General features: G+C 51.8%; 1 protein-coding gene across 4 annotated transcripts in view; it reads left to right on the top strand.

Annotated features, from left to right (window-relative positions):
• The first annotated feature begins 3799 nt into the window (after nucleotides 1-3799).
• Arhgef7 (Rho guanine nucleotide exchange factor 7) overlaps nucleotides 3800-14801 on the top strand; it is a 108107-nt gene continuing 97105 nt past the window's right edge. For 2 of the 4 annotated variants that reach the window (XM_041673533.1, XM_041673532.1), the window contains exon 1: nucleotides 3804-4349. In XM_041673533.1, coding sequence (XP_041529467.1) covers nucleotides 3981-4349 — 369 coding nt within the window. In that variant the 5' untranslated portion in view covers nucleotides 3804-3980. Of the gene's footprint in view, nucleotides 4350-14801 lie in introns of all 4 variants that reach the window. The other 2 variants (XM_041673535.1, XM_041673534.1) reach the window with 2 other exon arrangements.

The following is a 14801-nucleotide window of genomic DNA, read 5'->3' as shown; positions in this document are numbered from 1 at the left end:
GTAGCACTGTGGTGAAGGAGATAATCAGAGGGAAATTATAACTCCTTTTAGAAGCAGTAAGAAAGGAAGCGTTCTTTTATAGAACCCCTGGGACACAGTGGGGTTCTCTCCAGAGGGAGGGGAAGCAGGATAGGAGGGGGAAGGGATGGAGTGTTATTCTTGGAACAGATGAGGCACCGCGAGAAACTGCAGGGGACTGAGAGGTCAGCCTCCCTGTCAATCCAGACAGCTACCCAGCACTCTAGCTGTGGCTAGGAGCAGTGTGACTCCCAGGGCTTTGGACAGAGGGTCTTAGAGTCATTCTCTGTAGATGGCGGGGGCTTCAAATGTGCATTTGCCCCTCCCTGCTGTGTCTTCAGAGCTGGAGTTGCGCAGGTTAATGCTGCACACGGTGGGCTTGTGCCACAGATGAGGGTCCCCTGAGCTCTGGAAACAGTCCCTATAGGATACACAAACCTGCCCAAACTTTGTCCCACAGGAAGACATGGTTTTTAATCTGCAGGCCAATCAGAAAAATTTGTTCTCTGTCTGGGAGAGGAGAGAATATTTCTATTTTCTGCCAGGCAGTGGCGGTGCACGCCTTTAATCCCAGCACTTGGGAGGGAGGCAGAGGCAGGAGGATTTCTGTGAGTTCAAGACCAGCCTGGTCTACAGAGAGCTAGTTCCAGGCTTCAAAGCTAAAGAGAAATCCTGTCTCGAACACCGCCCCCCCCCAATATTTCTCTTTTCTTAAACAATTGCTATTAAAGATCCTTTTTTGGAGATAGGGCCTTGCTGTGTAGCCAGGCTGCCTTTGAACCAGGGATCTTCTTGCCTCTCCCCCACTAAACACTAGGATTAGAGGTTCATGCCCAGGTATACTTCTGAAAGGCAGGTGAGAAACAAAAGGTGTGACCAGTTGTCCATAAATGTGAGTATCCCAGAGCAGGCATTAAAAGACACAAGTAAGCGGGAATAACAACGGAAACATTGGCGTGTCCTTCAGATTCCACAAATCAGAACGCGCCTCTATAGGGCATGATGCCGAAACTGGTGGGCAAACAGGAGTGGGTGTCCCACCTTGAATTCTCTGCTGGAACCACAACACAAGACTCTCCAAATTTCAACCGACAAACAACAGAGACTGACCACACCCAGAGAATTCCAGAGTCCGGGAGGGTGATTGATGGCCCTTGAATCACAGAGGGTGACGGCTGGATTCTTGGCCACACCAGAGCCTGTTGAGTCAGGCACATCTTAGAGAGGCCTTAGGACAGATGGTGGGAAGCTCTGTCCTGTTCTCCAGTGGATGCACCCGAGGTGGGGTCCTGGAGGCTCCTCAAATGGTCTGACTGTGGGCTGGCATACCCCAGAGAGCATGTTCAAACCATAACTCCCAGTGCCCAAGTGTGGGACTTTATTTGGAAGTAGTGTCTTTTAAAATGCCATCAAGTCATGATGAAGTTATCCTGGATCAGAGAGGATGGCTCCAAACCCTGTGGCTGGCATTACAAGAAGAGGGATGTTTAGATCTAGGCATAGAAAGGAAGTGCGTGCCATGAGAAGGCAGGATGGAGATTGGAAAGTTGAGGTGTGATCCAAGGAAAGGTGCCCCAAAACTAGTGGTCCCAGTAGAAGCAGGACAGATCCTCCCACACCTCTAGGAGGGACCAGTACTGCAGACACTCCGCCTCAGACCTTATAAACCTCTCAAGTGTGAAAGAACACGTTTCTGCTGTTGTTTGGAGTTACTCCATTTCCTGAAGACCACAGCAGTCTCAGGAAATGAACCCAAGCCCGGTAGGGTTACATCGATGCCCAGGGACCACCAGTTCACCACTCCTTTTGACTTGTTGTGACCAGTCTCCAGCCTGCATTGAAGCCCTATAAAGCCGAACCGACACAAGTATTTCTGAGGGGACTCTGGAAAGCAGCCACACAGAAAGGAAGCCCAAAGGCAGTCCAAAGAAAATGTGTTTCACCAGTCGGAGGCCATACTGTATCATGTGCTGTGTTAGTGTTCTCCAAAGGAATGGAGCCACAGAATATTCAATAATAATATAGGGTCTTAATCTACCTGTACATCCCTAGATAGCCGTATGTATTATCTACACTTATCAATCCAGCGTCTACGATCTATTATCTGTTGATCTCAGTCAACCACCTGCCTGTCTAAGGGGAGATCCATTATGGAGTACTGGCTCAGGCGAGTAGGGAGGCTGGCCAGTCCACTCTCCAGGTGACTGAGGTTGGAGTGACAGATGCTGACAGTCCAGCTGTTTCTTCACCCACACGAGAAGGACATCTCCTCTACTCAGTCTTGTAGCAGGGACTTATAAAATGTCAAAGAAATGTGACCAAGTGCTCACTGTGGATGCCAGAAGTGCTCTGTGAAGCAGCAGAAAACACTCAGTTGTGAGCAACGCTCTTAGTAGGACCTCCTCCAAATGATCGTTTGAAGTTAACACGTACTCAAGTTAAACAGAACGCAATCCGTAAGGTGAGCTTTTAGCAGCCCAGGGGCTTTTGCCAAAACGACAGGGTGTGTAGTTTATGGCCTGTGAGTCTCCTTTCTGACCAAGAGCTCCCCACTTCTGCAATCTCCTAGGTCTGCCTAGGCCTGGATTCCTTAGGATAGTTGATGTACATAACTATCTTTAGTATTACTGATAAGCCCAGATCTGGTCTAACAGGATTTAAAAATCGTAAGGAATGTGTTCTCCATTCGTTTTCAATTCAGCACTAAGGAAAACAATTACTTCTGGCTTGAGCAGCGTGGTTGGTGGACTCCTGGGTGTCGGTGGTCACTGCATTGCCCCTTTCTGGATAGACACAGGGCAGCAGGATGGGGAACTGGCTGGGCTGCTGCCTCTCACAGGGAACCAGGAAAACGGGCAAAAAAAAGAGGCTTGGGTTTGTTGGTGATAAAGACACCAGAATCGCAGCAGTGGCTGGTTAGTGCTCCTTCAAAGGCAGCTGCCATCACAGGGGAGCTCGCCCTCAACAGATTTCACACTATTCTAATACTTTGTTTGTGTCTGGAACAGAAATGTAGCCACTTAGCCAGAAGATGCTATTAAATGCAATCGATGGTGGTGATAGAAGCTCCTGGGAGAACATAGGGGAGAGGGTAGAACCTCTAATCGTTTTCTGACAGCGTCTCAAGGCTTCTAGTCTTGAGCCGTTACAGTATGAATGTGCATGCCTGGTCCAGGGGAAGGTCTCCTGGGACACTGCAAGCTCTATTTTAAACTGTCGCGGAGTGCCAGCCAGCAGGGAAAGCATAGGGCCGGGGGCTGGAGTAAGTGGAAATCCAAGTCGGTTGATGGTGAGCACCACCCACCCCCAGGCTCCTGTCACGTCCTTCGCGCTAGAAGAGGACGCCCGAGGTCCGGGCCTGAGCGTGGTCAACACGCTCTCCGGCGGACGCTGTTCCCCCCTTTTCGCGCAAACCCACCCGAGGCTGCGCTGTACTCTTGACGGCTGGGCACGTCACCATCAATTTCACGTGGAGTCACGCAAGGTTTCTGGCTGCTGAGGTCTCCCGCGCCCCTCACCCCAACCCCGTCCCCCGCCCCTCGCGGGTGGCCTTGAAGCCAGCCGCTCCGCCCGCGCGCCCGCGTCCCCGAGGCTCGCTTCTGCCAGAGTGAGACCCATCTGGTCCCAGATTTAACGAGCATGTGCGTGCCGTCACCGCCGGCTGCCGGGGTGGCGAAGGGACGCCCGCGCCCCGCAGTCGGCGGGCAGGCTCGAGAGAGCATTCTGGGAAGCGCTTACTAATCGCGCGCCGCCCTCCCCACAAAGGCGCGCAGCCCCGGGGCGCGCGGGCGGCGCAGGTGAGCGGGGGGGCGCGCCAGCTGTCGTGCGCCCGGGCTGGCGCGGGGCGCGCGCGGGCGGCCGCCGCGTCTTTCTTCTCCGGTGATGTCATCGGGCGACGGCGGCCGCGGCCGGGGGGCGGCGGCGGGGGCGGTGCCGGGCGCCCGCAGGTTCCTGCGCTGCTAATGAAAAGGCACTTGACAGCGGGCCAGGGCGCGCGCGAGCCCGCGGAGCCTAGCGGGACCTGCTGGGCCGGCCGGGCCAATCGCCGGCGCGCGGCCGCCCATGGGCGCGGAGGCGGCGGGGGCGCGGGTGGCCGCGGCCCGGGCCGCTCCGAGGTGATCGCGCGCGGCGCCCCCTCCGTGCGCGCAGCCCGAGTCGCCGCAGCGATGAATTCTGCCGAGCAGACCGTTACGTGGCTCATCACCCTGGGCGTGCTGGAGTCGCCCAAGAAAACCATTTCGGACCCCGAGGTCTTCTTGCAAGCCTCGCTCAAGGACGGGGTGGTCCTGTGCCGACTGCTCGAACGTCTGCTGCCCGGGACCATAGAGAAAGTAAGTGGCCCTGGCGCGGTCTCCGGGTGGGTCCCTGGCCCGGGCGGGAGGCGGGCGGCGGGGCTCGCGGGAGCACCTGGCGCGCGCCGGCTCAGGGCCCGCGCGCCCTCCTCCTTTGTGCGCGGACACGGCGGCGCGCCGGGCGCGGGGACCGGCGGCGGGAGTTCGGGGCGCCATTGTGTGCGGGGCGCCGGGAAGGGGACCCGCCCTGAAGGCAGGGGCAGCGGAGGGGGCCGCTTCGACGCGCGGGGCGGGGTCGGGGTCACGGGAAGGAGAGTTGAGTGTGCGGACGCCTGCGGGGTTCTGCTCCACCCTAACGTGAAGTTGGGAGGTCGGCTTCGCCCCTCGCCGTGACCGATCAGAAAACCTCGTCTCAGCGCCGCGCAGCTTTCTGCAATGGCTTTGTCTGAGAGGTTTTCATCGCTGGCTTTGCAGTCTCACCCTGGCCTTGAATGGACCGGTGGCTGGGCATGTTTAACGAATGCAGCTATCAATGCGGTGGGAGGGCTGAGCTGTGAAATGACTTACTGCTTTCCCTACCGAGACACTCCTCACTCATCCAAGCCCACAGAACTGCGCACACACGGTCTAGAAAGCCCCGGCATTTTGGGGATGGTTCCAAATTTTCATCTTCAGTGCATGCTGGATTCGGAGCAGTCTGCTTGCGCCTGCTGGCTGTTGGCTGCTGGCTCCCCGGCGGCGCTGCAGTGTGAACCTTGACCGCAGCTGGGGGTGACCAAAGTTTGTTTTCATCCGCAAGTACACAGAGCAGTTTCAAGGGTTGAGTGCGCTTCTAAGGACAGTCAGCTCTTATATGTTAAAAAAAAAATACCAAAGTCCTGTGTTCAAGATTTTGACCAATACACAGTTTACAAAAAAAACCTTAAGATCCTTAGTTACTTAAAAAGTGTTAAATGAGGCAATCAAACTGCCCTGTAATTAGGAAGAAGTAGCACTTCTTAATGGCGTGTACATGCACACACAGAGAGACACTCACACACGAACACATACACTTGTGTACACATGGCTCCAGGCAGGACAATTTGTTACTAACAAAATGCTGATTAAATGACCAGAAAGCGCAAGCATTCTAATTTTATTCATAAGTTGGCATGTTGCAGTGTTAGTCGGAAAACGGTTAACATGAATTCTGCAGGCATACACCATAGGTTTTGGGTATTTTCCTGAACATTATTTACGAAAAACGACATGCATTTTAGAACGAACAGCTGGCTCCCTGGTGTGAAAAATGATGCTTATAAATGAGGCGGACCGATAAAGTTATGATTTAAGATGCTACGGACTGAAGAGCAGGGCCTGACTTTCAAGGCACCGAGAGAATTGGATTGTCATCTGGACCTCGGTGCGGAGAATATAAAAGACAGATGTCCCAATGAGACACGCTAAGTTTTCCAAAATAGGCTTTAAAGAAAACCCCTTGAAAAGCTTCCTCTGCTATTCCAGCAGGGACATCAATACCCATATCATGTGACATGTTTGCTGCATTAATATGGATAGGCAAACTTCAGTAATCATATTCTGCTTTAACTTCTCCAAAGATTTTTTTAAGAAACTGTGGCAGCCCTTTCTTCTCTGAAAGAACAAAGGGAGGAATGAATAAGATGTTTAGCTTCTGGCCGCCAGATTGGCCCTAAACATTCTGAAACTACACTCAAAAGAATGTACACTCAAGTCAGATGTCTTGGGTTGATGTTGTTTTGTCTCTCTGAGCCTGGACTGGTTTGTTTTAATCTGACTGTGAAGGCTGACGACACCATCCAGAGAGTTCCTGGCTCTTTGGGTCAAAGGTAGGTGTGGGGAGTAGACCTTCCGCCACTGTCTGAAATACTGAACTCCACAGTTTGCGTCTGCCGTGAAGTTGTCGTCGGCATTGGGCAGTGCCGGCATGCCATCACACTTGTCTCAAAGCGCGTGTGTGGAGAAACTTTCGCCTCAGTGGGGTAAAGAAAGAGTGAGGCCGTTTCTCCTTAAAAAGGAAATGCTTGGAAATGGGGCTGAACATTTGTGTGGCACGGAAAGGCTCCGAGCTGGACACACTGCCACGTGGACGTGCTGACACTGGAGAATTGTGAGCAGCATGGGGCTTCCCTTCTGCAAGTTCACGGTTAAAATGAGGCTCAGGCCTGGGAAGGAGCACAGAGCGAAGGCTTCCCATGTGTCTTTTATTAAGAACACGTCCTGCTCTGTTTCAAAATGGGATTGGCTAGCAGGGCAGGGACATTCCTTGGGCTTCAGCTCAGGCAAAGAAAATGGCGGGTCGGGGTCCCTCTCCTGGAGCCTCTGTATTTGGTCCTTAGAGGTGAGAAGCAGGAGCTCCAGACTGGCATTGAGAGGTGCTACTCTCTGCTGCTGGCCATGGGCTTTCTGCTGCAGGGAAGATGGGAGTTGGGATTGGCAGTTTCCCCAGCTCTGGGAATGCAGGTCTTGCTCTTTGCTTGTCCTAGGGAGAGCCAGGCACCGAGCTGGGGCCCCTGTCCTGTGCCGGCCATCTTCTGATCCCAAACCTTCTATAGCCATCATGTCCCTGAGCCCTGAAGCACCATCTCTGGCAAATTCCCCCTTCAGACATCTCTAGGTTGTTTTGTTAAAGGAGGCACCCTCGGATGCAGCAATGTTAGAGGATAGGAAATTGCCAAGAATAACCTATGCTCAAATGCTGTTTTAATTTGCCTTGTGAATGCAGGGTACAAAGTTGTTAGTTACTGTGAAAACCTCCAGGAACTTTGTCCCTTCCGTGTGTCCCAGAATCCGATAGGGAAGCTGCTTGCAGTCCACATGGCAATCTCTGTGGGAGATCTGGGGCTGCCAGGGGTTGGGGGCAAGCAACTGAATCAAAGGTCCCCCCTAGGAGATGCATTTGTCTCATGGTCTGGAGGCCACAAGTTCACGATCAAGGTATGGTGTACACTTCCTGCATGTGCTTGTTCAGGCCTTTCTCCCTGAGTTTGGAAACACAGCCTGTATGACGTTCTCACTGTGGCCTCCATTCTGCACAGATCCACTGTAGATGGCATCCCAGTCACATCCAAAGTGACCTCAAAACCAGGCAGAGCCACATCCTGTGGCCCTGGGGGCTGGGACCCCCATGTGTACATTTTGTGGAAGACAGTTTAGCCTGCAGCAGTTGAGCTAAATCAGCTTATTAAAAACTTTATTGCCTACTTGACACTGTGGTAGCTGACTTCTGGCGTTTCTTTTTTGGGTTATATTTTTTATTATTTCAAACAATTTTTAAATTTAAATATATTTAGATAATATTCTGCGCCCCCCCAAGTCATTCCAGGTCCTCTCCCCAGCCCAACTTTAAGTTCTTTCAAAAAAAATACCAAAACCCCATTACAACAACCCCTCCCAAAACCAATAGAATAAAATAAAACAACATTCCTAAAGGAAGAAAAAAAAACCCTCCCAAGCTGCAAACAAGTGAAGCCCCCACAGTGACACTGTGGACACCAGTATATGCTGACCACTATTCCCAAACACGAGGCCTGCCCCAGAGTGGAGGATACACCCCGTGTCACTCGGTTGGAGAAAACCAAAAAACTCATCTTCTCTCTCCCAGCAGGAATAAATGACAGTTTGTCGTTAACCTGTACCGTAGTGGCTAGGCTTTCATTTATTCATTTATTTTTAAAAAATACAACAAAATAAAATATTATAAGATAAAAACTAACACATCGAAGTTGGATAGAAGACAAACCCACAGAAGGAAACGAGCATGAGAGAAGTCATGTGTCAGAGACCCACCCATTCCTACATGCAGGAATCCCATACAAATGAAATGGAGGGATGCAGTGTGTACACAGAGGACCTGGTGCAGACCTCTGCAGGCCCCGTGCATGCGGCTTCAGTCTCTGTCCGTCCATACGAGCTTTGCTCGTGTCGATTTCCAGGGTCGTGCTTTCTTGGTGTCCTCTATTCCCTCTGCTCTTAGACTTTTTCTGCCCCCTCTTCAGCAGGGGTCCCTTGTCTCCAGGGGAGGGATTGGATGGAGACATCCCATTTAGGGCTGAGTCAGTCAGTCTGTCTGTCTGTCTCTCTCTGCATGTCTGGCTGTGGGTCTCTACATTTATCCCCACCCACCAGAAAAGGCAACTTCTTCGGTGATGGCTGAGTAAGGCACTGATGTACGAGTATGGCAGAATGCCATTAGGAGTTATTTCATCACTACATTTCCCCCTCTTTTCTAGACCAGTCTTATTTGGTTTGACTCTAGGTCCCTGGGCTATATAGTCTCAGGTTCTTGGTCACCCAAGCAGCGTTGGGTATGGGTTCCATCTGCTGGAGTGGGCCTTAAGTTAATCAAACACTGACTGACCACTCCCCCGCGCTTTGTGCCACCATTGCATATCTCGTAGGCACTACACCGTTGCAGATCAAAGAGTTCGCGGCTGGCTTGGCACTTACTTTCTCTTTGGTAGTATGCTGAAAACCTTCTTCTACCAAAGACGCTGGGATGTAGGGGCAAAGGCTCTACATAGGCACCAGCTTGACATTGTAAATAGCAGGTTCTTAGGGAGTTAGAACAAGAGGAAACCCAACTCTAAATGCCAGAACAGTGTGAGACAGAAAGACCCTGCAGATCTCGGGTGGGACAGAGAAGAGGCCCACCCAGCCTTTGAGGTGAGCCGTCGGGACTGACCTCCCTGACACATGACTCGTTCTGTGCTCATGTTTCTCTGCCATGGGACACCCTCCAAAGGCCTGCTCTCTCAGTAGACACAAGCCTCACATTTGGTTCAGGTTGGGTAGCCGGTGTTGGGATGGGAACAGAAAAGGAGTCTCTATGGCACATGGGCAGAAGATAGAAGTGCCCAGTTAAGAGTGGCATTTCCTCTGGTCCTGGGCACCTGGCTGCACACGCTCTGACCTGAATGATCACACAAAAACTGTATTAATTACAACGGTGTTTGGCCAGTGGCTCAGGCATATTCCTAGCTAGTTCTTACATCTTAAGTTAACCCATTTCTATTATTTTATATTTTACCACGAGGCTCAGGGTTTGTTACCTCACATCTTGCTTCTTGGGCAGCTACATGGCATCTGCCTGACTCCACCTTCTTTCTCCCAGCATTCAGTTTAGCTTTCCCACCTGGCAATATTCTGCCCTGCCACAGACCAAAGCAGCTTCTTTACTAACCAATGATAATAAAACATATTCACAGCATACAGAGGGGACTCCCACATCAGTGCTCAGTGTTGGCAGTGGTGACGGTATTGATGACATAGTCGCTTAGAGTGGGCTGTGTCGGAAGGGTGAGTGTAGTGGCTCTCAGGAAGACACAGCAGTTGAATGACAGTTCATTTGGAGAAAGCTAGAAGACAGGCTCTCTCCAGGCCATCGGTAAGCACAAGGCACACCCTGAGTAGGATCTGGAGTGTTCGTTTTGTTTCCTTTAGCAGCGTGGGACTGCAGGGTACTACCTCCGCCGGGACCCTGCCAAGTGCAGCAAGTGGTTTTGGGTTTCAGGCCTGAAGAAGAGTGAACTGGATCTGCCCCGTTGGCTTGTTCCAAAAACTAAACAACACAGAACAGAACAGAACAAAACAAAACCAAAAACCACCTGAATTCAGTTTGACTCAGGAACCCTGAAGAGATTCCTGAGGGCCAGACTGAAAGCACATCTGGGTTTATGTTGGCATCACGCATGCACACATGCACATCTGGGTTTATGTTGGCATCACTCATGCACACATGCACTCCCACCCGCAGGTGAACATGAAGCCACACACATACATGTACTCATGCACAAAGGTGTGTGTGCACTTGCTGATGTGCCTGTGTACATCCTCAGGTACACACGCAGATGTCCACATGCAGGTACATGCAGAAACATACAGATTACACGTTTATATGCATAAAGGTGCATGAACGCTGACTAGCATGCATGTAAACTCACATAAATGCATGCAGTAGACACATGTGCATACTCAGTGCACACAGCAGTACACATGCAGTATATACATAAAGGTGTGTACACGCTCACTGGATGTGTGTATGTTCATATAGATGCACACATACATGTGCACACACATGCACAGCCAAGCACACAGCAATATACACACTTGTGCTTATACATAAAGGTGTTGTATGTACATTTACTAGGTCATATACACTCATGTGTATACAATACACACACACACAGGTGCACACAGCCAGCGTGGGACAGGGGAGTAGGAGGCATAGCCACGAGTGTCCCCAGGGTAGCAGCGTGAGAGCTCTGAGCCTGAGCCCAGCATGTGCTGTGCTGGCAGGGTCCTTCCTTCAATCATTAGAAATAATTGGCACCTCCCTACAGCCCAGCTTTAAAAACACGCAAAGAAAGCTCCCGCCCAGAGTCAGAGTCTTGATTACTCCTCAGCACATCTCACAAGAGGCTCACTGTGTCGCACAGAACACTGGGGCGTGGCAGGCATCTTTCCCCAGGTCACCCAGATGTAGGGGACATGAGAGAGTCTCACCTGGGTCTTACGGAAGATCAATAGTCACAGCCTTCAGGGACCTCCACCCAGACTGGAACGCTGGAGAGTGGTCTGGGTATGTCCTAAGGATTAGGTCATGTGGTACAGCCCCCATTCAGCTAGGGGTCAGGGAAGGGAAGGACACTGCGCAAGCACACAGAAGGCTATGGCAGCAGTGGCTAGCATCCTGGCTTCTCCTGCAGTTTGCATGCTTGCAGCCCTAGCCTGGCTGTGGAAGTACCCTGTCTGAATGCTATCCTCTGGAGGCACCTTCTCCAAGGCTAGCCTGTGCCAGTCCTCCCAGGCTCCCCTTGCCATGGGCATCAGTGGATGGACACTACCACGGGGCAGAAACCAATCTCTGTCCTGCCTCACTGTGGATCCCGGGACTTGCACACTGTGTTGGTGGCTCCAGAGTTTCTGTACCAAGAAATGTGGCGTGCACACGGATGTGAGTGACAGATCGGGTACTAGAGCAGTGTGAGAGTGGGCAGTTTATTCCTCTGACAACTGGCTCCTGTGCGGGGCCCGGCAGAGCAGTGTGTCTTTATGGATGATGTTTTCAGCTTTCAAACTGGAATTCCATGTAAAATGGGGATCGCCCTGTGTCGGCCACTGTACCTGGAAGAACACTCATCTCTTCCTCTGTGTATGCAACTTGGCCATGAAAGCCAGATCTCGTTGCTTCCTGGAGATCTGTCTTCCAGGGTCAGGGACACTCGGCTTCATGGTGCAGGCCTTTGCTGGGTGATTTTGGGTCACCTGCCCACCTTCTCTGAGTCCCAGTTTATGCAGCCCTCACTGGCAGGAGTGGCCTTATGGGGCAGCAGGGTGTCCCCAGGGTTAGTGAGAAGACCTACTGGGCTGAGGAGCCACTGTTCTGACCCTGAAGCTAGAAGCTAGGGTGTGACCCCAGAACCGCCCAAAGCCAGAAACAATGTTTTACTCTTATGTGGGATAGACTCTGATAACCTTTCTTTTTTTGGGGGGGGGAGGGGTTGTTGCCTCCCTCCCTTCCCCTGGACAGACCACTGTCATTTTGGGGCAGAGCATAAGGCTCAGCTCCAGGGCCCTGTACATCTGCTGGGTGCACAGCTGCAGGCTGTGTGAGGGCTGAGCTGCTGCTGCTCAGCCTTCCCTGGTCCAGTTTCCTGCAGGCTAAAGGCCAAAAGTCACAGATGGGAGGGGAGGCAGGCAGCTCCGACTGTTCTGCAGAGAGAGGCCTCCAGGCTGCTGTGGCCTCCTGTCCAGGCCTTACTCTCTCCTCCCTCACTGTGGTCTGGTTAGGAGACACTGTTTCCAGCCATTGCCCTGAGGTTCTCTTGCTCTCAGCCAGGCGGATGCTGCTCATTCGCGTTGGTCCAGAGGCCAGAGCAGTGGGATGGCCACACAGAGCATGGACAAAGTCCCTCCCAAATGTGCTTCTTTAAATTAATCCAGGGGCTGGAGAGGTGGCTTAGTGGGCTACGTACTTGCTGTGCTCACAGAATGACCTGAGTTCAGACCTGCAGCAATACAGTAAACACGGTAAAAACAAGGTGGCGCTTGTCTCTAGTCCCAAGGCTGAGTCAAGGTTGGAGACAGGAGGGTCTGTGGAGGGGTCTTAATTGAATCAGCGAGCTCCGAGGTCAGTAAGAGACCCTGTCACAAAAAAATAATGACTGAGGAAGACAGCCAGTGATGACCTCTAGCTGACCTCCCTCCACCACACACACATTTGTGCATTCGGGATCACACTTCAGGGACAGCATAGTAGACCTGCTCCATTCTTTGGTGTAGAGTGTTTGAGCCCCAGTGTGAAGGGTACCGATGTCACCCAGCCCAGCTGTCTTCTTACAGTCAGGTTAACCAAGGGTCATCACAGAGGGTTGGGTATATTGTGAATTTCAGTCTCAGGAAAATTGCTCACACTGGAGTCTTGAGTAAATGGTGCCCACGGGACTATGCTGGGAGGGGCTTCCGTGTAAGAGAGAGGACAGCTTCTCAGGACACAAAGTAAGGACGGATGTGGTTGACTCAGGAAGCGACTTTAATTCCCCAGCCCTCTCTGCAACCACTGTTTACATCAGGATGACTTAGGCCCAGAGGAGGACTTGACTTCTTCATTTGAACCTGGTCTTGATGTGTGGCCAGCGGGATGGCGGTAACATCTGGTGCTGGCGCCGAGCGCGGGCATCAGTAGGTCTGTGCTCATCCACTCTTGTGGACTCTGACCTACTGTGAAGACGAGTCACGTGGAAAAGAACTTAGCAGTTCTCACCGAGGTCGCCCCATCCCTCTAGGGCCAGCGAGATAGATGGTCCATGCAGAGCAGACATCTGGGTGTGATAGAGGCTGTCAAGGCTACCTGTAAGATGCAGCCTGGGAATGTGGCCCAGCTGCTAGTGTTTCTCTAGTGTGTCTGAAGCTCTGGGCTCCATCCTCAGCACCACATAAAACTGGGTATGGTCCTGCACAAGGAATGTGGAGGCGGGATGGTTAGAAATTCAGGGTCATCCTCAGCTACATAGCACGTTTGATGCCAGCCTAAGCTACAAGAGACCCTGTCTTAAAAACACTAACTAAAACCAAACCCTTTGGTTAGGAGTTCAGATTTTCAAAGAACACCAATTTCTTTTTGAACACTTGACAGAAGAGTGACCTTGCCAGTCACTTTGAGCAAGAGTGTCACGATAATCGTGACAGAAAAGGAGGAACTTGGGAAGGAGGTTTCAGGTTTTATGGCTTGTGCCGCAGGCTCACAGGAGGAGGGCAAGGCTCAGTCCCAGCTGCCCTGATTTCTCCTGAGCCATCTCCCTGCGGTGTTGAAGAGCTTGCTTTACTTAAGATCTGTGATGTATAATTAATCTCAAGAACGCCGGTGCTGGTCACAGGATTTTCCTGCACAGCACATGCTCTCATTTGAAGACAGGCTTTCTCCATAGCGTGTGGTCAAAGTGACACTTCCAGACTCTGCCACGGAGACCGCATGTTCCATGGACAGGAGAATGGATCAGTGTCTTCCAGATGCCATCAACAGGTGACAAGTGGAAGGAGGGTGGGAGCTCCTTTTTGTTATGTCCACGGACACAGCCACGCTGGGTCAGCTCTCCATGGACTCGGCCACTCTGGGTCAGCTCTCCACAGACTCGGCCACGCTGGGTCAGCTCTCCAAGGATGGAGCAGAGTTTCCTCCTGGGCTCCTGATTGTGGGTGATGCTTGGGTGGACGCAGCATGGCCGAAAGCACAGGAGGGTCTCCAGGTGTCTGTGATGGAGCAGATGGAGCTTCTGCTTGAAGAGATAGAGTAAGTCTTGACTCACCCCAGAGGAGTGAGGAGGAGCAGAATGGGAATCCATGAAATATCAAAGCCCCACAGAAAACCAGGAAAGCCAGAAGCTGCACCCGTGAAGCAGAGTCCACAGGTGCGGGGATATGTCAGCAGTGAGCTGCCAGGAGGGGAGCCTCCTCAGTGGATTCTGTTTCCTTGCCAGTAAATTCTATAGCTCAGAGGAAGTGGACATGTCCCTTGGGAAGCACAAACTTCCAAAGCTAACTCAAGAGGAAATCAATAACCTAAGTAGTCCTTTATCTAGTGTAGAAATTAGGTTTGGAGGGGAAAACACCTCCCTTAGAGAAAATCCCAGGCCAGGTCATTTCCCAAGAGCACTTGCTAAGTGTTCAGGGGGACAATAATGCCACTTCTGCATGATGTCTTCTAAAACTTAGAAATGAGGAATATTTCCCACGCTATTCCGGGCAGTCAACCTTATCCCGAAGACAAACTTGATGACGGCACTGTAAGGAGAGACATCATCAACCCTGGCCTTCATGAACTTAGGAGTAAAGCTTCAAAAATTAGTCTGTCGAGAACTGGAGAGATAGCTCAGTGGTTAAGAACATTGACTGCTCTTCCAGGGGGCCCCAGGTTTGATTCCCAGTACCTACATAGTAGCTCATAACTGGTTCTACCTGAAGTCCCAGGAGATC

This window comes from Microtus oregoni, unplaced genomic scaffold (assembly GCF_018167655.1).
Source record: "Microtus oregoni isolate MIOR12 unplaced genomic scaffold, Mior012 000024F_ref0000369, whole genome shotgun sequence".
In the NCBI taxonomy this organism is placed as follows: Eukaryota; Metazoa; Chordata; class Mammalia; order Rodentia; family Cricetidae; genus Microtus; species Microtus oregoni.
Note: the sequence above shows the minus strand (reverse complement) of the source record. Positions and strands in the feature narration are given on the sequence as shown.